This window comes from Oncorhynchus gorbuscha, linkage group LG17 (assembly GCF_021184085.1).
Source record: "Oncorhynchus gorbuscha isolate QuinsamMale2020 ecotype Even-year linkage group LG17, OgorEven_v1.0, whole genome shotgun sequence".
In the NCBI taxonomy this organism is placed as follows: Eukaryota; Metazoa; Chordata; class Actinopteri; order Salmoniformes; family Salmonidae; genus Oncorhynchus; species Oncorhynchus gorbuscha.
In genome coordinates this window covers 26,597,401-26,621,909 of record NC_060189.1, presented here as the reverse complement: position 1 = coordinate 26,621,909, position 24,509 = coordinate 26,597,401, and the positions used below count along the sequence as shown (strand labels likewise).

Below are 24,509 nucleotides of genomic sequence, written 5' to 3'. Positions count from 1 at the left end.
ATAACATTATAAACGGGGGGTTTCGAGCCGTCAATGCTGATCAGCTGACAGCCGTGGTATATCAGACCATATAACACGGGTATGACAGAACATTTATTTTTACTGCTCTAATTACAGGATTCCCTGATACACCTATACGCAGGAGCTGCAGCTGTACATAGATCTGTAAATAGGGACCTACCTCATCCCCATATTGTTTTTATTTACTTTGCTGCTCTTTTGCACACCAGTATCACTACTTACACACCATCATCTGCTCATCATCATCTGCTCATCTATAACTCCAGTGTTAATCTGCTAAATTTTAATTGCTTTGCTACTATGGCCTATTTATTGCCTTACCTCCTCATGCCATTTGCAAACACTGTATATAGACTTTTTAAAAGTTTATTGTGTTGACTGTACAGCTTGTTTATTCCATGTAACTCTGTGTTGTTGTTTCTGTCGCACTGCTTTGCTTTATCTTGGCCAGGTCGCAGTTGTAAATGAGAACTTGTTCTCAACTAGCTTACCTGGTTAAATATAGGTGAAATAAATAATGTCTCATTTCAGCTAGTTGTATATTTAAGCAATAAGGCCTGAGGGGGTGTGGTATATGGCCAATATTCCACGGCTAAGGGCTGTTCTTATGCACAACACTGAGTGCCTGGACACAGACCTTAGCCGTGGTATATTGGCCACATATCCCAAACCCCCGAGGTTTATCATCATTAGTCATTTAGGTCAAATTGGATAATTCAGAGATCCTCACTGAACTTCTGGAAAGTTTGCTGCACTGAAAGTAAAGGGGCTTAATTTTGCACAATTTTTCAGTTTTTGATTTGTTAAAAAAGTTTGAAATATTCAATAAATGTCGTTCCAATGATTGTGTCCAACTTGTTGTTGATTCTTCACAAAAAAATACAGTTTTATATCTTTATGTTTGAAGCCTAAATGTGGCAAAAGGTCGCAAAGTTCAAGGGGCGAATATTTCGTGTATATATTTTTAATTTATTTATTTTATTTAACCTTTATTTAACCAGGTAGGCAAGTTGAGAACAAGTTCTCATTTACAATTGCGAATAAAGCAAAGCAGTTCGACAGATACAACGACACAGAGTTACACATGGAGTAAAACAAACATACAGTCAATAATACAGTATAAACAAGTCTATATACAATGTGAGCAAATCTGATGGCAAAGTAAATACAATATAGCAAGTAAAACACTGGAATGGTAGTTTTGCAATGGAAGAATGTGCAAAGTAGACAGTGGGAAACAGGTAGTTGTTTGGGCTAAATTATAGGTGGGCTATGTACAGGTGCAGTAATAAACATTTGAGCTGCTTATAACAGTTGGTGCTTAAAGATAGTGAGGGAGATAATATGTTTCCAGTTTCAGAAATGTTTGTAGTTCGTTCCAGTCATTGGCAGCAGAGAACTGGAAGGAGAGGCGGCCAAAGAAAGAATTGGTTTTGGGGGTGACTAGAGAGATATACCTGCTGGAGCGTGTGCTACAGGTGGGAGATGCTATGGTGACCAGCGAGCTGAGATAAGGGGGGACTTTACCTAGCGGGTTTGGCTACGAGTATGAAGCGAGGGCCAGCCAACGAGAGCGTACAGGTCGCAATGGTGGGTAGTATATGGGGCTTTGGTGACAAAACGGATTGCACTGTGATAGACTGCATCCAATTTGTTGAGTAGGGTATTGGAGGCTATTTTGTAAATGACATCGCCAAAGTCGAGGATTGGTAGGATGGTCAGTTTTACAAGGGTATGTTTGGCAGCATGAGTGAAGGATGCTTTGTTGCGAAATAGGAAGCCAATTCTAGATTTAACTTTGGATTGGAGATGTTTGATATGGGTCTGGAAGGAGAGTTTACAGTCTAACCAGACACCTAAGTATTTGTAGTTGTCCACGTATTCTAAGTCAGAGCCATCCAGAGTAGTGATGTTGGACAGGCGGGTAGGTGCAGGTAGCGATCGGTTGAAGAGCATGCATTTTGTTTTACTTGTACTTAAGAGCAATTGGAGGCCATGGAAGGAGAGTTGTATGGCATTGAAGCTTGCCTGGAGGGTTGTTAACACAGTGTCCAAAGAAGGGCCAGAAGTATACAGAATGGTGTCGTCTGCGTTGAGGTGGATCAGAGACTCACCAGCAGCAAGAGCGACCTCATTGATGTATACAGAGAAGAGAGTCGGTCCAAGAATTGAACCCTGTGGCACCTCCATAGAGACTGCCAGAGGTCCGGACAGCAGACCCTCCGATTTGACACACTGAACTCTATCAGAGAAGTAGTTGGTGAACCAGGCGAGGCAATCATTTGAGAAACCAAGGCTGTCGAGTCTGCCGATGAGGATGTGGTGATTGACAGAGTCGAAAGCCTTGGTCAGATCAATGAATACGGCTGCACAGTAATGTTTCTTATCGATGGCGGTTAAGATATCGTTTAGGACCTTGAGCGTGGCTGAGGTGCACCCATGACCAGCTCTGAAAGCAGAGAAGGTATGGTGAGATTCGAAATGGTCGGTAATCTGTTTGTTGACTTGGCTTTCGAAGACCTTAGAAAGGCATGGTAGGATAGATATAGGTCTGTAGCAGTTTGGGTCAAGAGTGTCCCCCCCCTTTGAAGAGGGGGATGACCGCAGCTGCTTTCCAATCTTTGGGAATCTCAGACGACACGAAAGAGAGGTTGAACAGGCTAGTAATAGGGGTGGCAACAATTCCGGCAGATCATTTTAGAAAGAAAGGGTCCAGATTGTCTTGCCCGGCTGATTTGTAGGGGTCCAAATTTTGCAGCTCTTTCAGAACATCAGCTGAACGGATTTGGGAGAAGGAGAAATGGGGAAGGCTTGGGCGAGTTGCTGTTGGGGGTGCAGTGCTGTTGATCAGGGTAGGAGTAGCCAGGTGGAAAGCATGGCCAGCCGTAGAAAAATGCTTATTGAAATTCTCAATTATGGTGGATTTATCAGTGGTGACAGTGTTTCCTATCTTCAGTGCAGTGGGCAGCTGGGAGGAGGTGTTCTTATTCTCCATGGACTTTACAGTGTCCCAGAACTTTTTTGAGTTAGTGTTGCAGGAAGCAAATTTCTGCTTGAAAAAGCCAGCCTGGGCTTTTCTAACTGCCTGTGTATAATGGTTTCTAGCTTCCCTGAACAGCTGCCTATCACGTGGCTGTTCGATGCTAATGCAGAACGCCATGCTAATGCAGAACGCCATAGGTACCTGTATTTCCATCAGCATAAAAACAACAACACACAATACAGTTTGAGACATCAAGTAGTTTGTGAGGATGTGATGTGTCTCAGTGTTTTTGTGTTGGTTAAGGGCAGTCAGGTCTGGGGAGAACCAAGGGCTATATCTGTTCCTGGTTCTAAATTTCTTGAATGGGGCATGTTTATTTAAGATGGTTAGGAAGGCATTTAAAAAAAAATATCCAGGCATCCTCTACTGACGGGATGAGATCAATATCCTTCCAGGATACCCCAGCCAGGTCGATTAGAAAGGCCTGCTCGCTGAAGTGTTTCAGGGAGCGTTTTACAGTGATGAGTGGAGGTCGTTTGACCGCTGACCCATTACGGATGCAGGCAATGAGGCAGTGATCGCTGAGATCTTGGTTGAAGACAGCAGAGGTGTATTTAGAGGGAAAGTTGGTTAGGATGATATCTATGAGGGTGCCCGTGTTTAAGGCTTTGGGGAGGTACCTGGTAGGTTCATTGATAATTTGTGTGAGATTGAGGGCATCAAGTTTAGATTGTAGGATGGCTGGGGTGTTAAGCATGTTCCAGTTTAGGTCGCCTAGCAGCACGAGCTCTGAAGATAGATGGGGGGCAATCAGTTCACATATGGTGTCCAGAGCACAGCTGGGGGCAGAGGGTGGTCTATAGCAGGCGGTTAACGGTGAGAGACTTGTTTTTAGAGATGTGGATTTTTAAAAGTAGAAGTTCAAATTGTTTGGGTACAGACCTGGATAGTAGGACAGAACTCTGCAGGCTCTCTTTACAGTAGATTGCAACACCGCCCCCTTTGGCAGTTCTATCTTGTCTGAAAATGTTGTAGTTTGGAACTCAAATTTCAGAATGTTTGGTGGTCTTCCTAAGCCAGGATTCAGACACAGTTAGAACATCCGGGTTGGCAGAGTGTGCTAAAGCAGTGAATAGAACAAACTTAGGGAGGAGGCTTCTAATGTTAACATGCATGAAACCAAGGCTATTACGGTTACAGAAGTCGTCAAAAGAGAGCGCCTGGGGAATAGGTGTGGAGCTAGGCACTGCAGGGCCTGGATTCACTTCTACATCGCCAGAGGAACATAGGAGGAGTAGAATAAGGGTGCGGCTAAAAGCAATAAGAATTGGTCATCTAGAACGTCTGGAACAGAGAGTAAAAGGAGGTTTCTGGGGGCGATAAAATAGCATCAAGATATAATGTACAGACAAAGGTATGGTAGGATGTGAATACAGTGGAGGTAAACCTAGGTATTGAGTGATGAAGAGAGAGACATTGTCTCTAGAAACATCATTGAAACCAGGAGATGTCATTGCATCTGTGGGTGGTGGAACTAATAGGTTGGATAAGGTATAGTGAGCAGGACTAGAGGCTCTACAGTGAAATAAGCCAATAAACACTAACCAGAACAGCAATGGACAAGACATATTGACATTAAGGAGAGGCATGCTTAGTCGAGTGATCAAAAGGGTCCAGTGAGTGGAGAGGTTGGTTGGGGGTCACTGCGATTTAGACAGCTAGCCAGGCCATCGGTAGCAAGCTAGCATAGGATGGCGGTCTGTTATTAGCCACCTCTTACGTTCCGTCAGTAGATTAGTGGGGTTCCGTGTGGTAGAGGGGATTAATCCAAATCACCCCAACAACAACAAAAATAAAAATAATAGATATAGTTATATAGGCCCAAGAAGAAAACATAATAATAATAAAAATAAATAAATTGTCCGATTGTCTATTCAGATTCGACGGTAAGACAGCTAACGGTTAGCAGGCCGCAGATGGGCGTTCAGGTAACGTCGCGAAGGAGGAGCCAGCCGGATAACTCCTTCTGGTAGATAACGTCGGCAGTCCAGTTGTGAAGGCCCGGTGGGGCTCCGCGTAGGCAGTAAAACGGGTCCGGATAGGTGACTGCAGCCCAGGAGTGATTGATGGAACTCAGGAGTGATTGACGGAGCTGGCTAGCTCCGGAATAATTGATGTTTGCTCCGGAATCGACGAAAGCCGATAGTCACATGGATAGCAACTAGCTAGCTGTGAGATCCAGGTATGAATGTCCAGAGAGCAGTTGAAATCCAGGGACATGGAGAGAAAAATTGGTCCGGTATGTTCCGTTCCGAGCCGCGCTGCGCCGCGGCTCGGCGCAGCGCGGGCTAAAGGATAGCTGATGACCACAAACCGTGGTTAGCTGAATACTAACGATTTGCCAGTAAAGAAGCTAACTAGCTTCTGAACTAGCTTCTGATTAGCTTCTGGATTATCTTCTGGGCTATCTTCTGGCTAGCTCCTGGCTAGCTTCTGGCTAGTTTCTGGCTAGCTTCTTGGAGTTTCTGGCTAGCTTCTTGGAGGATTACAGATTTGAGGTAAATAATACTTTTTTATAAATATAAATTGGTGAGGCGGGTTGCAGGAGAGTGTTTTGAAGATGAGTTGATGGAAAATAAAAATAAAATGTATGTGAAAAAAGTTGTAAATATATATATATACGGGACACGACAAGACGAGAACAAAAGACATCTGAACTGCTATGCCATCTTGGAAAATGAATGGTCCCCTTTTTAGCTGGTTCTTTGTAGAATTTTGACCCGGATCATATAAATATCATGTGTTTCTCTAAATCTGACAATTAATTCACAGATAAATAGGGAAACCTAGTTAGTTTTTAGGTAGTTATCCTTGATTAATATCTCCTCGTTCGTTTTTCAGTGAGTTTGTATCTTCCTGATATGCAATAGGGGACTTGTAGAGATTCTCAAATTGAACCAAGGTCTATTTTAGCGCTTGGCTATGCAGATGCTAGTTCATGCACACTAGCAGTGTGGGGGAAATGATTGAATAACACGTATGTGTACATTTATTTTGAAGACTCGCACACCAAACGTGGCCGGTGTGGTTTGCATGTAACTCACCCACAAAAGTATTTGCTCTCCATCTCACCAGAGAACCCATGTTTTCTCTCATTTCTAACAGTCACATGTCAAAACCATGAACCATTGACACATTTGGATGAGATCAAATATTTTGGCTCTAGCAAGACATTGTTCAGTAACACTGATCCAGCTTAACTCTCACCAATCCTAGCTTTGAAAGAAGCAAACCACTCTTGTTCTGGATCAGAGCAACTTCTTGTCCCACCAGTGAGTGGGAAGTCCTCAGTACTGCTTGTCTGTTTCCTTAGTGAAGCGTACCAGTCTCCAGACAGCCGCAGGCATCAGTCTGCCCAGAGGCAGTTAGTGAAGGAAACCAGTGTTTAATGGAACCTGTAGTTCCAGGGAGACATCATCCTACTGTCCATCTCCTAAAACCTTAGGCAATCTTTAATATTACAACAAACACAATGGATGGCAAAAGAGTACTAGTCGGATAGTATGTTACCCACAAATAGTCTGTCAAAGCCAGCCAAAAGAAGGAGGAGAAAGAAAGGTGGATGTGAAAGAAAAAAATACATGAAAACAAGAAACCGAACCCAGGACCAGAGACTTTACCTGAGACTTGAGAGGTTGAGTAGAGAGGGAAGGTGAGGCAGTCAACATGGCATGGGGATTGTGTGAAAGACCATAGCCTCTGTTCTGAGACCACTGCTGCGCCGGGCTATACATTTCACAAGCACAGATAACAATCACTCTGAGAAAGAGCCACCCTGGCGACTCAAGAATAGAGGCGGGGGAGGGGGACAGCGATAGGGTAAAAGTGGGAGGACAGAGGGAGAGAGGGTGCTCTGACAGCAGTTGGGCAGCGGAGGGTAAAGAATGCTGTCTTTTCTTACCACCTCAGACGTCCTGCCCAACAACTTCACCTCGTCTGGTAATCAATACCTTTTATTTTCTCCTCTCGCCTTTCCAATCAATAGATAAGAGCAGGGTAAGACCAGACCAGACCAGACCAGGGGGGACAATGAGGCTTTCTTTGGCACCATCTGATGTGGGCTGAATAGCCATGGCTACAGTGGTGGGAATGGCAAGAGGGTAAGAGCTATTGGGTGACATGAGACCATGGAGAGAAAGCGCAAAAGAGAGAAAGAGGGAGGCAGTGAACAAGAGGGATGGAGAAAGAATGAGATGCTCCTGCCAATCTATGTTTTCAATGTTAATTAATTGAAATATAACTGCTGCCACTTCAAAGCAGAGAGGAAGCTGGTTTTGACAGTGATTACGACAAACACCAGTGGATCTGCCTCCGCTTCCTCTCCTAATGGCCCCATGCAGAACAATGAGCTCCTGCAGGCTCCATCAAATGAACAGGAAGAAAGGCAGAAATTACTCATAAAGTGTCATAAAGCTTCTGGAAACGTCTCCATCACGCGGTCTACCCCTAACAGCCCCTACTGTGGAGCCTTTGAACTCTGAGCTGCTATATTTCATTAGGCTTGAATACCTTCTACCAGCCCCAGCTCCTGCTGAGGGAAGAGAGAGTTTGTGTATGTATGCTGGAGTCTGTGCTGCAACAACCACAGGACCAAGAACATCATAATCGCATATCCACTATGTCATCCTCTCTGAGTGACTGTAGAAATTCATGAAACACATGTATCAATACAAATAATTGGTGCTATATAGCTTTTAACTGGTTAATTTGAAAAAGCATGCGTTGAGCGCCGGAACAAGGGTGTGTAAAGTGTGTGAAGGCCTCGTCTGTCATGCAGCCCTATCTCACTCCATTAGGCCACGGCATGGTGCACACACAGGAGCAGAGAGTGTGCTTAGGGGCACTAATCAGGAGAGAGGGAAGGAGTGAGCGGATGGGAGGGGGATAAGGGCAACAGATGGGTAAAGATAGGAAGAGAATGGAGGGCAGTGATATATAGTGTCACAGAGGGGGAGTTGAAGAGGGAGAGGGAGAAAGGAAGAGAAAGTTAGAAAGAGAGGAGTAGGGTGAAGGTTAAAGCAAGAGAGAGAGGTTGATTTAGAGAGTGGCAGAGAGCAGAGGCAAAGATGACAGTGAGGCCTCCTTTAACACACAGCTTGTAGGGACTTGGTAGAGGAGATTTGGAGGGAGTGAAGGGGATTAGGAGGGTCCAAGTGGCAGTAACCAGGAATCTCAACAATCTCACACCCTGCTCCCCGCACCCTACCCTGATCTGGGCTCAGTCTGGACTGGTCTGGGCATATGACACAACAAAACCTAAAAACCTTTTCTCTCTCTATGCTCTTTCTTGTATAGGGGGACAGTAGAGGGAATAGGTGCACCTGTTTCTTGCTATCCTTATTATACAATTGGAGAGAAGCGAAACACATACAGTAGAATGAATGTGGACATGCACACACAGTTTTGGAGGCAATATAGAGCCATTCATTTGCATGTCAGTCTGTCTACTTCACATACTGTACCACGGTGGGTTAAATATTAAACCACTCACTAGATTAGGGTTTAACTAATACTCCTTCCTCCTCAGAAATCAGTCTGCCTGCTCTCTTCCCTTCGCTAGCTACAGGGGTCTGTATTTTCTGGTGCTTCATGGGCCCTGACAGTCAACAGTGAGGGTGTCTCCGTCTGTGTACTCTACCACTCCTTGCACCCCCCTCCTCCTCCTCTCCTCTGCTGCATTCCAACGTGGATCTCAAGCATGGCCAACACTATTTAATCTGCAGTCAACTGATTGGGCCTGTTGGTTAGGTCATAGTCCTCCTGCTTTATCATCAAGTCAACTTCCCGACAGCCATATAGAGATAAAGATCTGTATACATGACTCTGTGCTTCTCTAACTACTAGAAGACTACAAGTTCACTGATCACTAAGCATTAGGACTGTCTAGTAAACAAGACATGCTGTCAACAGCAGCACCAGCAGTGTGTATCTGAGTCTGTATCTGAGGTCAGAGGGGGTCCAGAGAGGATCTGTGTGTGGTGACCCATACAGTACCCTGTCTCTGTCTGTGTGCCCCTCCATTACCCATACTGTACCCTGTCTCTGTCTGTGTGCCCCTCCATTACCCATACAAATCAAATCAAATTGTATTTGTCACATACACATGGTTAGCAGATGTTAATGCGAGTGTAGCGAAATGCTTGTGCTTCTAGTTCCGACAATGCAGTAATAACCAACAAGTAATCTAGCTAACAATTCCAAACCTACTACCTTATAGACACAAGTGTAAGGGGATAAAGAATATGTACATAAAGATATATGAATGAGTAATGGTACAGAGCGGCATAGGCAAGATACAGTAGATGGTATTGAGTGTAGTATATACATATGAGATGAGTATGTAAACAAAGTGGCATAGTTAAAGTGGCTAGTGATACATGTATTACATAAGGATGCAGTAGATGATATAGAGTACAGTATATACGTATAGATATGAGATGAATAATGTAGGGTATGTAAACATTATATTAGGTAGCATTGTTTAAAGTGGCTAGTGATATATTTACATCATTCCCATCAATTCCCATTATTAAAGTGGCTGGAGTTGGGTCAGTGTCAATGACAGTGTGTTGGCAGCAGCCACTCAATGTTAGTGGTGGCTGTTTAACAATCTGATGGCCTTGAGATAGAAGCTGTTTTTCAGTCTCTCGGTCCCAGCTTTAATGCACCTGTACTGACCTCGCCTTCTGGATGATAGCGGGGTGAACAGGCAGTGGCTCGGGTGGTTGTTGTCCTTGATGATCTTTGTGGCCTTCCTGTGACATCGGGTGGTGTAGGTGTCCTGGAGGGCAGGTAGTTTGCCCTCGGTGATGCGTTGTGCAGACCTCACTACCCTCTGGAGAGCCTTATGGGCGGAGCAGTTGCCGTACCAGGCGTTGATACAGCCCGACAGGATGCTCTCGATTGTGCATCTGTAGAAGTTTGTGAGTGCTTTTGGTGACAAGCCAAATTTCTTCAGCCTCCTGAGGTTGAAGAGGCGCTGCTGCGCCTTCTTCACGATGCTGTCTGTATGGGTGGACCAATTCAGTTTGTCTGTGATGTGTACGCAGAGGAACTTAAAACTTTCTACCCTCTCCACTACTGTTCCATCGATGTGGATAGGGGGGTGTTCCCTCTGCTGTTTCCTGAAGTCCACAATCATCTCCTTAGTTTTGTTGACGTTGAGTGTGAGGTTATTTTCCTGACACCACACTCCGAGGACCCTCACCTCCTCCCTGTAGGCTGTCTCGTCGTTGTTGGTAATCAAGCCTACCACTGTTGTGTCGTCAGAAAACTTGATGATTGAGTTGGAGGCGTGCATGGCCACGCAGTCGTGGGTGAACAGGGAGTACAGGAGAGGGCTCAGAACGCACCCTTGTGGGACCCCAGTGTTGAGGATCAGCGGGGTGGAGATGTTGTTGCCTACCCTCACCACCTGGGGGCGGCCCGTCAGGAAGTCCAGTACCCAGTTGCACAGGGCGGGGTCGAGACCCAGGGTCCCGAGCTTGATGACGAGCTTGGAGGGCACTATGGTGTTAAATGCCGAGCTGTAGTCGATGAACAGCATTCTCACATAGGTATTCCTCTTGTCCAGATGGGTTAGGGCAGTGTGCAGTGTGGTTGAGATTGCATCGTCTGTGGACCTATGTGGGCGGTAAGCAAATTGGAGTGGGTCTAGGGTGTCAGGTAGGGTGGAGGTGATATGGTCCTTGACTAGTCTCTCAAAGCACTTCATGATGACGGAAGTGAGTGCTACGGGGCGGTAGTCATTTAGCTCAGTTACCTTAGCTTTCTTGAGAATAGGAACAATGGTGGCCCTCTTGAAGTATGTGGGAACAACAGACTGGGATAGGGATTGATTGAATATGTCCGTAAACACACCAGCCAGCTGGTCTGCGCATGCTCTGAGGGCGCGGCTGGGGATGCCGTCTGGGCCTGCAGCCTTGCGAGGGTTGACACGTTTAAATGTTTTCCTCACGTCGGCTGCAGTGAAGGAGAGTCCGCATGTTTTAGTTGCGGGCCGTGTCAGTGGCACTGTATTGTCCTCAAAGCGGGCAAAAAAGTTATTTAGTCTGCATGGGAGCAAGACATCCTGGTCCGTGACGGGGCTGGTTTTCTTTTTGTAATCCGTGATTGACTGTAGACCCTGCCACATACCTCTTGTGTCTGAGCCGTTGAATTGAGATTCTACTTTGTCTCTATACTGACACTAAGCTTGTTTGATTGACTTGCGGAGGGAATAGTTACACTGTTTGTATTTGGTCATGTTTCCAGTCACCTTGCCCTGATTAAAAGCAGTGGTTCGTGCTTTCAGTTTCACGCGAATGCTGCCATCAATCCACGGTTTCTGGTTTGGGAATGTTTTAATCGTTGCTATGGGAACGACATCTTCAACGCACGTTCTAATGAACCCGCTCACCGAATCAGCGTATTCGTCAATGTTGTTGTCTGACGCAATACGGAACATATCCCAGTCCACGTGATGGAAGCAGTCTTGGAGTGTGGAATCAGCTTGGTCGGACCAGCGTTGGACAGACCTCAGCGTGGGAGCCTCCCGTTTTAGTTTCTGTCTGTAGGCAGGGATCAACAAAATGGAGTCGTGGTCAGCTTTTCCGAAAGGAGGGCGGGGTAGGGTCTTATATGCGTCACGGAAGTTAGAGTAACAATGATCCAACAATCGATATGCTGATACAATTTAGGGAGTCTTGTTTTCAGATTAGCCTTGCTAAAATCCCCAGCTACAATGAATGCAGCCTCAGGATGTATGGATTCCAGTTTGCAAAGAGTCAAATAAAGTTTGTTCAGAGCCATCGATGTGTCTGCTTGGGGGGGAATATATACGGCTGTGATTATAATCAAAGAGAATTCTCTTGGTAGATAATGCGGTCGACATTTGATTGTGAGGAATTCTAAATCAGGTGAACAGAAGGATTTGAGTTCCTGTATGTTTCTTTGATCACACCACGTCTCGTTAGCCATAAGGCATACGCCCCCGCCCCTCTTCTTACCAGAAAGATGTTTGTTTCTGTCGGCGCGATGCGTGGAGAAACCAGCTGGCTGCACCGCCTCCGATAGCGTCTCTCCAGTGAGCCATGTTTCCGTGAAGCAAAGAACGTTAGTCTCTGATGTCCCTCTGGAATGCTACCCTTTCTCGGATTTCATCAACCTTGTTGTCAAGAGACTGGACATTGGCGAGAAGAATGCTAGGGAGTGGTGCACGATGTGCCGTCTCCGGAGTCTGACCAGAAGACCGCCTCATTTCCCTCTTTTACGGAGTCGTTTTTTTGGGTCACCGCATGGGATCCATTCCGTTGTCCTGGTTGAAAGGCAGAACACAGGATCCGCGTCGCGAAAATCATATTCTTGGTCGTACTGATGGTGAGTTGACGCTGATCTTATATTCAGTAGTTCTTCTCGACTGTATGTAATGAAACCTAAGATGACCTGGGGTACCAATTATAATTAATAACACGTAAAAAAAAATAAAAAACTGCATAGTTTCCTAGGAAACGGCCAGCTTCTCTGTCTGTGTGCCCCTCCATTACCCATACTGTACCCTGTCGGTATACCCCTCCATTACCCATACTGTACCCTGTCTCTGTCTGTGTGCCCCTGTATGTGTGCCCCTCCATTAGCTGGCCCAGAAGGAACCCTACACCACTGTTACTGTACGCTCTGAGCATCACCAAATCCTCCACATGACACACTAATGCGTTTTACACCAGCGCCTTTGTCAACCAGTCCTTTTCAAAGAGAGAGAGCCAATGACAGAATGAGATGTAGCAGCAGTGCCTGGGTAGAAAGAGATGAGACAGGGGGAGATGGTGAAGGGTAGAGAGACAGACAGAGGGGGTGGGGGTGTTGGCAAAGCTCCTACTGACAGCCATGGGGCCTCTTGACAATTCAGGAATATTGTCTGAAATCAATCTGTCATTGTGGAGTTGCTGTGCCTGTCATTACCAGGAGGTACCCAGCCTTTCACAGTGACAGTGTTCCCCGCTTTACCGGTTCACTTTACAAGTCCGACCACAAAGGTCACTCCGCTCTATACATCTATGTTTGCCATGTCTGTATGTCTCTACCTCTCTTTATTCCTTCATTCACCAACCTCACACATGTTGTCACGCAGTCCCTTTACCAAAGTGACCTGCAGGCATACATTTGCAAAGTGAGCGTGCTAGGCAAAACAGTAGCTATCTTAGACATACTGTACTGACGGACACAGAAAACACACACCAGCACAACAAAGTCAGCTATAGGTCAATTTAAGCCTGGAAGGAATCCTCCAAAACATCCTTGAATCTCCATGTGTATGCTAGTCCCCCTTCCCCCACCCAAGTGCGTCCTGGCCCAAAGCTGGAGCCCAAACTCACATCCCTGTACATGAGGAAATCAAATCAGTTTCACTACATGGTGCAGAAATTCCAGTCTGGGACAGCAATAGCCCAACTATAAAAGACGACAGATCATACTTTCAGCTTCTGAACCATTTTTACTCTCCTGTCCCCAGCCTCCTTAAGTCTTCAAGTTAAAAGTGGGAAATATTTTTCCATTCTTTGTTAAACCATTTGTCTATGGGTCTGTGGATCTGTGGGTCCCTTGTGTATATAAAGTTCGCGAAAAAAAAGTTCCTTTTGGACCCTGAAAGTGATCGACATTGAAAATAAAGAATGTCAACCCAATTACAGTAGTAGGGTGATCTTTGGCATTGTTTCAAGTTCCACTCCCACAGTCTCCACCATCAAAACTCAAATTCTGACATAATACAACAACATTACCCAATTCCCAAAGGATTTCCTAAACAATGCCTATTCCGTTTGACAGAAATAGTGCATACAGAATAGAACTTACAAATTCCATAAAATAATTCCCAAAGAAAAACAGTGAGAATTCTGAGTGAAAAGGCAGAAAGTCATGTGGGGTCTCATTGACGCCCATCGCAAAGGGGGATGTTGATCAGAGCGGTGGGTTATGGTGGAGGCTGTGGAGGCCTTATTCAGCCCTCGTTATCCCAGCTATCCCTTGGCTTTCTTCAGACCCAGCCAGGCAGCGCTGTTGCCACCATAACTTTCAATGAACCTTTTAACTGCAGAACAAAAAGCATTGAAGGGGAGGCAGGGGAGAGGTTGGAGGGAAGGAGTCAGTACTGCTGGTGATTTCCAATGACTACATCAGAGAGGAGAGAAACATTTGCAACGGATATGCCAGTCATTTGAGATTCTGATAACTGACGTTAGGAGAAAATAAAACATCAACTAAAGACGATTGTGGCAAGTTCAACATACAAGAGTATAAGATAAGCAAGATACTGTTTAAAACATTCCCTTATTATATCATAGAGTGCATTGTGTACTTTACTTGTCTAAAGAAAGGGAGAAAGGAAATGGGCATGGAAATGGGGAAAGAGAGGGAGGGAGACACAAGGCCTCATCATAAATCTACACGCTAACATCTACAGGAAAACAAGACTGACAGTCTCCTGTTGAGGGGTGAGAGGAGTGGGCTTCAGATTCTCAACGTTTCGTTTGTTAAATGACTGAGAGAACAGCTGTGAAACACGGAGGGGAGTGGGGACTCTCGGCTGATCTCCGCTGCTCGAAAGAAAATAGAAAATATAAGGGAGAGGAGAGAGCTGTGGAGGAGGAGGGTAGGGGGCCAGAGAGGCTGAAAAAGAAGAGGTTGCGCAAGATAAAAACTTCCCACTGCGTAGCTGAAATGTTATTGTAAGGTCACTTGTAAGGGTCCAACAGGGCGGCCCCTAACCCCCACCTCCGTGCTCTGTCCCAACGACTACGCCCCATCTTAAATAAAGGTTAAATAAAGGTGAAATAAAAAATTAAACATTTAAAATCTCTCTGTCCAAGAGTGTAACACAGCAGCCCTGCGCTCCAGAGTTACAGGGAAATATGCAGCTGGAACTTGGACCTCTTATTGTTTGTTATTGTGACACTATGACATTACATAACAGCTTGGAGACAGGTGGGTGCAGGATTTAAAGGTGAAATATGCAGAAATCGCTCTGACATTTCTTGGATGATAAAATTCTAATAGTTTGTCTAATTTCAGTTTATTTAACAAAAAAATAAATATATTTTCCAATACCAAAAACCAAAACTTTAAAACGGGAGGCATAGAAATAATGCACATAGAACAAGTCTACCACTTCATAGACTTCAATGAGAATGACAGATCTATGTGAATTTGGTCAGGTTGCCCAAAAAGTTACATACTGCAGCTTTAAGATATATCCCTCAATAGTTTGAATATTTATTGTTCATCTCAAACAATCAAATCAAAAACACATGCAGGTGATTACCATTTGAATGATGACACGTCAATCAGACCAGCTCTCGGGCCCATTGTAAAGGATTCTATGAGATCCTTGTGGGTTAAGTAGGGCACCATGAATCCATGTGTCTGTCTATCACCCCATTTACTCAGAGGGGACAAAGTGTGTGGCTTAAAGACACTGCCACCCGGAGCCAAGTGGCCAAACAAACTCATGATCGCCTACATAGACAAATCCTCATGACTGGCAGATTATAAACAATCCTATTCACACTTCATTCTCCCCCTTTCCATACAACTGAGCATGACAACAGTGAATGGGAGCAGACAATGTGTAAATAGTTGAGATTCCATCAGAATGCTAATTAGAGTGCCCATTAGGCTCAGTCAAAGCTGGCAGTGTTGCTCACACAGATTATGGCCCACTAAAATAAACAACAATTGACCTCCATTATGGCTACTTATCACAGCTTCCCCCATCACCATGTACAGCCCTCTCCTCTCTTTGGGGTGAAGTCTAACACCTTCCTCTTCCAGGTCCCTTCCTAGACTTCCTCTCCCTTCAATAGATTTGCCAGGAGCTGCAGTGTGTGACGGTAGTAATGATAGATGCAGCTGTATTTGTTATCATAGTAAACGTAGACACAGTAGTAGCAGTGGTATGATGTAGTAGTACCTACTAGTGGTGGAACTTTTGGAGAGGGAATAAGTGTTGCTGTATCTGGTAACTCATACTTCTAGGGTTTCTAAATTGGCTTCTGCTCCTTGGGTATCTCATTATCATGACTTCTCACAGAGCAATTGCCCCATGCTTAATAAAACACACACACACTTCTATACAAAACCCTGAATGTAGCTCCCTCTCATAACTCTTCCTCACGCACCTCTAAATCGCAGCCCCTCAGTAAAACAAATCCCTGGTTTGCAGTATACGTACACACTAATAGATGGCAAATCACCACAGTCTACAGGGATGTAAAGTGTTTAAAATTAATTACTGCTGCCATGTCCAACCGGGGGGACTAGTGCATATAATAATCCGCCCATTGTTCTCTGCAAATGGACCCAGGCTCAGTAAATAGGGGCTATTGGTGAGCTGAGAGAGGGTGGGTGGGAGTAAAGGTCAGCTCCATGCCTTGTTTTAACGACAGCACATTAACTTAATTCACTTCCTCTGGCTTTACACTGGTAATAAACTGGAGGAAATGCAGAGAGTAGGACTGGGAAAGAGAGGAGGGAGACATATGTAAGGGGGATGGCCAGAGAGCAGTGGTTGTTGTTTGGTCATAAATTGGCTTGGGGAATCGTAGCAGCCCGTAGAGTTCAGAGGTGGCATGTCAATCGGTCGGACTGCACTGAGTTGTGTGTGTCTGTGGGTCGTGGTGGGTTTATGATGAATCCACTCTTTTTCAGTGCTGGTACTTCATTGGCGAAACTGATAGTATGATAACACTGATTTTGTTGTCATTTCTAAATCAAGTGTTTTCAGAGGGGACTACTCAAACACATGGCAAAGATTTTACAGTATTGCCTAGACCTCTCCCTCTCTCTCTTTCATTCTCTCACCTCTGTCCACTCTCCCCCTGTTTCTCCAGCTGGGCTCATGTGCCAAAACACCAGAGTGTCATCATCTTCTGACTATTTTGGCCATATTTAAAAAATAAGAGGACTTTGGAGTATTTGTTTACTGGGAAACTAGCCTCATTACGGAAATCTGTCTGGGAGCCAAATGCCCTTGTGATTTTAAAGGCCCATGGCATACAATTTATCTCATAGTACCTTCTTGTTATAAAACCATGATGTAACTCGCCTATAAAATGTATATTTTCCAAAACAGTTGCAGAGCAGTTTGTATGCTCTCAATTTATCCAGATGGCTCAGGAGGTGTAGATGAGTAAACATTTGTCTGAAGTTAAAAACGTTCATGTCAAGCTAATATGCTGCTGTCGATACAGTATACTGCCTCAAAAATCACAGGCCTCTCCTACAAACAAAGTACACCGTTTGTGTGGATGTCACTGCAATTCTGTTTCCAAAAGAGACTGGTAATCATTTCAGAGTGTGTGTGTGTGTGTGTGTGTGTGTGTGTGTGTGTGTGTGTGTGTGTGTGTGTGTGTGTGTGTGTGTGTGTGTGTGTGTGTGTGTGTGTGTGTGTGTGTGTGTTGGTAAGTACTAGGGACACCTTGTATCCTCTCATTCTCACCAAGGATACAGAACACACAGCAGGTCCATATGTCCCGGCTGCTGCATTCCACAGTTACTATACCACAGTGGTCCCCAGTCCTGTCACCACATTAGAAGCTCTGCCGGGACACATCACGGAGCACCTCGTACAGCTGCTGGGGGGAATACGAGGGAGGGGGGGGGGTTGTCCAATGGGGTTCAAGGAATCAGTCCTGAGAAGGTTTCATGAATCCGAGCACAAGGGAGGACTGGTCCTGGCTTTCGTAGTGAGATAAATGATCAGACTGACGGCAGCAGGCTCATTATCACTCGAGTTCTTTAAGTTGGACTTAAACCCGAGTTTAAAATGTAAAAGTAGAGAAGGTGATTATATAACGACCAGATGAAAACCACTAAACACTTCCAATATGTTATTTTCAATTCACACGTAACTCAAAGGATTATCTCCTGCATAATTTCATTTGCATTTGTCAATCATGTTATCATTGCCTGTTAGCTTTTACAGGGCACAGTTTTACAGCCACGACAGTCCCTACTCCTCTACAAAACCACGTGTCTGTAATCAAAACCTTTATTTTACAGGATATAAAACGGTGAAGTTGTTACTCTGGGATCACATTGTGTTATACCTGGGAGCTTGCTGCCACATCATTCCCTCGAAGGGATTATACAGTAGACTATGGGCTCTTTTCTATCAACTTCTGGAGACTTCATTTCACCCTGCAGTCCTGTATACCTGACAATTAAAACCATCCTATAAAAGCCAAATAAATGACTTAACTTAACTAAATTACATATTAAAACGTTGCCACATAAAACTGAGCATGTGATGTCAGAGAGGAGCATTACTAAATATTTTTGGGGGGACTGTTCGCCAACAGTAAATATTTGTATCTGTTCTGGACCCATCTAAAATCACTTTCAGAAAGAAAGTATGAAAAACAGACTACATATGCCTATTTTTTTCTGTGATAAAATCAGTGTAGGCCACTGTGCATACAGATTAGGATGTCTCGTTTTTCTCTCTGCAGTCTATTTCCCCTGTTGGTTTTGTCCTTCCTTTGACATCCGTAAACAGATATAATTGCCTGTCTAATCCTATTCAGCCTTGGCTGTCTTGTTTACTTTTGCTTTAGCCGTGTCGTGAAGGCTTGTCTGTCCTGCTGTGAATAAGGCATTGTCTACAGGCCCACAGATGTAATCTGCCCACATCCAAACCACCTAGCGGCCCTCACCGGCCCCTACCTGCCCCGTATTGCAATGCCCTGTTATGCCACATGCATGTAGTACTTTTGAGAAGCCACTTCCATTTGCTGCCCTTCTGTGTTTAGCAATGAGGAGAGAGGCATAGAATAGGATGTCTGGCTTCCCACTGCGAGAGGCTGTAGAATACACTAAAAGTTTGTGTGAAAGTTTCAAAGCTGTTAAATTGAAAAGGTGACTTTCAAGCTCTACTGAGCTGTTCTGGACATTTTCAGCCGTTGATGACAGGTGATATTGTGGAAACCATACGCATAATTATACTATGCGTTCTGCATTTGTCTAACATCCTCAACCAATGCAGGCAGTTTTCTGACCCTGAATCAAAGCAATAACACACTACACTGGTCATGGTCGTACACACACGCACACACATAGAGACGTGATGCTGAGAAAGTACGGTCCCTGGACCAACCCCGGGAGGGCTGGACTCTTACACCGACTTGTGTTCTTTCACCCTGCGAAGCTGATGGATGTGTTTGTTTGGCTTAGCTGTGGCGAATGTACACACAGTCACACACACATGGCCATGACTGAAAAGATCACACACGGGGAGGGGGGTAAGGGTTGGCTTTCTCTCTATTTCACCACTGTTGATTTTGGGTTCTGTTTAGAGTTTTTTCTACTTTTCCCCCTTACTTCTCAGTGTGAAGAAGTTAGAGCCAACTGAGATTTTCTTCATGTAAACAAAAAGCAACAGTGGTCAACCTAACTTAGACGAACCGATTTATCTGCTAATATTTCACTAAAACGATTGGACACTACTGTGTAGGCAAGAAAGCAAGAATGAAACCCACTGGGCAGCAGCGTCAATTCAACATCTATTCCACGTTGGTTCACCGGAATTTCATTGAAATGTGGAAACAATGTTGATTTAACCAGTGTGTGCCCAGTGTGAAGTTAAGTTACGTTAAGGAGAAAAATATCCTAGAGATGCATTACTCACCCCGTGCACAGTCAGACAACAGAACAGACTCAAAGATGAGCAGCATGATCTTGAGGACTCCCATCCTGAGTGAAGACAACTTAATGTTCCCCCAACTCTAAAAGACATATGGTAAAAAAAAACAAAAAAAACTCAGGCCTTCCAGATTCTGTAACTGCACACTGCAGAACTCACATCCACCCCCAGGGAAAAGCAGTTTGCCTCATTAGATGATATGGAAAATCTACAGTAAATGCTCTGCTTTGAATTTCCATATGTCCTTCAAGTCAGACTACAAGGCCATAGTGGAACTGAAATGCATGGGGATTTCTCTTATACACGAAAATGCATAGAGGAGATACACACATTTCTAAAAAAATTAATTTAAAAAATCATAGGATTGATGGATAAAATAACATATCTAGCCTGTGTTAGTATATGTATCTATTATTTTCAATAAATATCTGTGGTCAATATGGTGCAAACTCATTTAAGTAGTGCTGCTCTCACAGATTGCCCCCTCTGATAAATTAATATACAAGTAAAATGTATATTTATTATCTGAAACACAGCTGTATTATATTGTATAATTGTCACCATTTGCATTCATGAAATACCGTATAACATGTTACCATAGTCCATACATAGCCTATCTAAAAATTCCACATTATGTCAAATTAAATAGTAATTATTCATATAACTGTAAGCAATCAGTTGTTAATAATACGTAGCCATTCATGTCTTCAATTGAAATATATATTTCTATGAACTATTGCGAACAATATAATCGTATGAACAAGGTCATATGTAGTACATATTATGCACAACAATGTTGACTCTGAATTACATACCTGACGTTTACAGTAAATTAAGTTAACCTCGTATCAGCCTCTTCATTAAAAACGGGCAACCCATTCTCATAGAAGTCTGCGCGGTCTCCATTATTTATTAGTGGCCGATTTCACCGACCGCTCTTGAACACAACTATAATGATCGCGGACTGCCTGTAGATCGGTCTATGGAATGGAAAAGCTGAAATCAGTCGAGGCATACAATCAAATGCGTCCATTAATCACAGATAGGTATCCATTTAAATGTTGCATTTAACTTCGACAAATTAAAAAAAAATAGGTCGTTTTTAAAGTCTGTTTCCAACTGGTGATTTTAAAGTCTGTGTCCAACTGGTGTTTACAGTGGACTTCACATCCCACAATAATTACGGAGGGCAGAGATAGTTGCCATCCCAGTTCAACTTTTGACCAATCACATACAAGGCTGGATAAATCTATCAAAATTAACTCTAAAATGAACACTATCATAATCCAATCGCTTAGAACACACGAGAAATGTATAAAAATGGTATATGCCTCAATTTAAATTGCCGATGGTCACCCCTGTAACAGATCTAGGATAAGCTTCATACCCAAATCCTGACCTTGACCATCACGAGAAAACAATACCGATCTTAGATCGCTTATTTAAAAGGCAAATGTAATCCTACCCCCAGAAGAACAAACAGACAGGAGACCCACCATACCAGTCATAGTGAGTCTAACAAGATCCACATATGTTTTCAACAATGCTTATCACATCACCTGAAGAATAATTGGAAACATTCCATTGTTAGGGGTGTTACACTAATGAACTATGGATAACAGAGCTACATTTATCAGTCAGACAGCAGGCAATGCTGCATGAAATGAATAGGTGCTGCCACCCAGTGGGACTGGGATGTAATCTCACCTGAGAACGTGACAAGAGGCCAAGAGGCAGAGAACGTTGGTCTGGCTACCCAGCCACATCGCTCTGGCTAAATGGCGTTTATAGGGTGTGCACTAGTTTCCACAGCCATATATCACAGAAATTCGTGAAACAAAATTAACTTTTTTGGTTTTAGTTTAATATTAGGCATACGGTTGGCAGTGTGGTTAAGGTTAAATGTGAGATTAGGTTTAAGAATAGAAATGGTTAGAAATAGGCGGAGTTTATGACTGAGGCGGTCGTGATCGATAGAGCAGCTGAGATACATCCAGGGTCTTCAGGCAAGGGAAGCGTGCTCCAATGACATGAAATCCCTTTGGATCAAGTTGTGTGTGATTGATGCTGTGCACACAAGAGTCAAGACCATATCAATGACGAGTTGACATAAATGTCACAACTGCCTGAGAAAATAAGACGAACATGAATGGATAGTAGTAACACAGAAATTAGGATACACACTTTATTCAAAGGAAAAAGTCATTTAATTTGAATTTACATGGCATTTAAAATGAATAACATTCTTTCAGTTTTCCCAAATGTTTCACATGGCTCTTATTACTGAAATATGCTAGCCTTTACAAAATAACAAGCTCTGAAGTAATAGGATACACAGTCCTTGAAATACCGCACCATACTGAAAAAGTAGTAATAGATTTATAGATTTACAATTTCATTTGGTTTATAAAACAATTACGTAATTTTAAGGTCTTTAAATTTTCCGCAATACAAATAAACCGTGTAGAAGTATAAAGCGATCTAGACAAGAAAAAGCCTGAGAATTAGTTTATAAATCAGGGCAGATTTGATATAACTGGTGCAGCCTTGAAGCGTAGAAGGCCATGGTTGTTTGAGTCAGTTATGTCAGATTGACCAGTCCTCTATCCACATAAACTCAAACACATTCTCCATTGTAACCTAGATGGTGAAGCTTTCCCTCCACATCAGCAATGACTCGAGGTAGCAGGCAGAAATCATGATGTAAGAGTAGAGGAAGTGGTTATCTACTGGGAATAGTAATACTTTGTGCAGAGAGGTATGGGGATAATGTATAACCAGGTAAGGATGAACAAAACAGTCTAGTTTCAATTTAACTTACTATCTGTAACATATTCTAACTGATCTCCCTACAGATCACATGTTTCTGCAACAGCAGCAGCAGCTGGCATGTAATTTAGATAATGAAAATGGACATCAATGCTTAGATGTAGGTTCGTCTCGGGTTTTGGTGAATCCTGTCTAGAAAAGTTTGCTATCAGTGTGACCCCTGGGAGAGTTGAAATATACTTAAGATAAATGTGTTTGGCAACAACATACACAGAGGGAAAAACTATATTGCACAATCAGAAGGAAACAAAGCTGCCTTGACCAACTGATGGGAGACAGGTATCATAAACCTCTAAATAGTGGTGATATGCACTCCATGATTCTAACAATCAATTAATATAGATACTGATGTGTGGTAGGAGGTTAAAGTCTCTCTCCACCAGAGGGCATTAAATGCCTGAGAGTGACTGATGTGACCATGTCAAATCTCAAGAGTAGCATGTTAAAGATGGGATGAGAAAAAGCTTTTTTTTAAATAAACATTGTATGTTGTGACTGTAAAAGCAATGGGCACAGCCCTCATTGTCATTAAAGGCCAGCTAATCTTTGTGTCCTTTGACACACAGTTGATAAAATACAAATCCCATATGAAATTAAATCAAATTAAATTGCCGTTAAAAACATTGGCAAATTTCCGTGGTAGGAATCAATACATAAAAATAAAAAAAATGTGTTGCTTCGCTATTTAGGTAGCCTGATGAGGATTGCTTTCCCCTCCTCATCCTCACAGCATCAGGAATTACACGACAAACTAAAATTAAAACTTCTAGGGCCATTGCGGCCAAACAAGCGAGATCAGTTGTGCGGAGATCATCATCACTATCAACATAATTATCCTTATTTACATGTTTATTGCCCTGTCAGAGCTCTGGCACAAGTGTGGGAAGCCCGCTAAAGCAGAGGACATGATGTCAGAAGGCCTTTGTTATACACAAGCAATAAAACAGAAAAGGCTCTCTTCTCTCCCTCTTCAGCTGCAAATATTCCCAGAAGCTGTTCCTAAAGCACTGGACCGGTCCAGAGTAGCCTGTTCAAAACCCTACTTCCAGTTTTTTTTTCATCTGCCTCTATAGGCAGGCAGGCAAGCAGGCAGGCAAGCAGGCAGGCAGGCAGGCATCAGCGAGTCAGGAGGAGGACAGCATAGCATTAGGCCCTTTGGCTCCCTTTCAGGCAGCAGCAGCATCTCAAAAACAACAGAAAGGGTCTAATCGTGGTTTATGCGCCTCCACATCCGACCTCGTTCCACCTCTGCCCTCTCATCCATGTCCTCTTTATTCCAAAGCCTTGCCTTGCTGTGCAGTGTGATGAAGATGATCGATAAGGTTGCTCTGGGGGGGGGAAATCGGTTGATACAGCAGGGGTCAGATGCCAGTCTTGTCACTGTAGAACGGTGTGACGTGGAACATGTAGCAGTGCGTACACACCCTGACGGCCTTCACCTGGCCGTACCGCGGTAACGGGGCTGAGTGGGAGGAGCAGCGAGAGCAGAAAATCTAAAATGACACAGAACAAACAAGGTACATTTGATTGTTCTTCATTTATTTGATCTAGTATAGACAATTCTAAAGGAGATCTGTTTAGGTGTTTTGTGTTACCTTGCCACAGCTCCTACAGTGGTGCTTTCTGCGAATGACGGTGAAGGGGGCCTTACAGGTGATGCAGGAGTCACATTCCTCATCAGGAACCCAGTCTGGGGGGTCTACAGGGGAAAAGCAGGGGCACATTAATAGTGATGCTTGTTTATATGAATGTCACACTGTGTGCACGTCATGTGTGTATGTGTTTTAAGGAGAAAATAGAGGTGCTGACCTTCAAACTGTCCCTCCAGGGCCTTGGCTGCCAGCTCCGAGGAGGAGATGGTCTCCTGACAGAGAGAACAGTCCTCCAGCACAGCACTGCGAAGCCTTGGACATGCTGCACCACCACACAGAGCACAGCCGTGTC

The 24,509-nt window shown here is 43.9% G+C and overlaps 2 protein-coding genes across 3 annotated transcripts in view; both read right to left on the bottom strand.

Moving 5' to 3' along the window:
• The window catches only part of LOC124001163 (fibroblast growth factor receptor-like 1), a 65,092-nt gene extending 44,162 nt beyond the window's left edge, over positions 1-20,930 (bottom strand). The window contains exons 1-2 of the mRNA XM_046307763.1: positions 20,552-20,930; positions 19,722-19,818 (exon numbers count right to left, since the gene is read on the bottom strand). Of these exons, the coding sequence (XP_046163719.1) occupies positions 19,722-19,785 (64 nt within the window). The 5' untranslated portion in view covers positions 19,786-19,818; positions 20,552-20,930. The remainder of the gene's footprint in view (positions 1-19,721; positions 19,819-20,551) is intronic.
• Positions 20,931-21,907: 977 nt separating this feature from the next.
• Positions 21,908-24,509, bottom strand: part of LOC124001779 (lateral signaling target protein 2 homolog) — a 74,862-nt gene continuing 72,260 nt past the window's right edge. For both annotated transcript variants that reach the window (XM_046308833.1, XM_046308834.1), the window contains 3 exons: positions 24,375-24,479; positions 24,161-24,264; positions 21,908-24,058 (listed from right to left, as the gene is read on the bottom strand). In XM_046308833.1, coding sequence (XP_046164789.1) covers positions 23,927-24,058; positions 24,161-24,264; positions 24,375-24,479 — 341 coding nt within the window. In that variant the 3' untranslated portion in view covers positions 21,908-23,926. The remainder of the gene's footprint in view (positions 24,059-24,160; positions 24,265-24,374; positions 24,480-24,509) is intronic.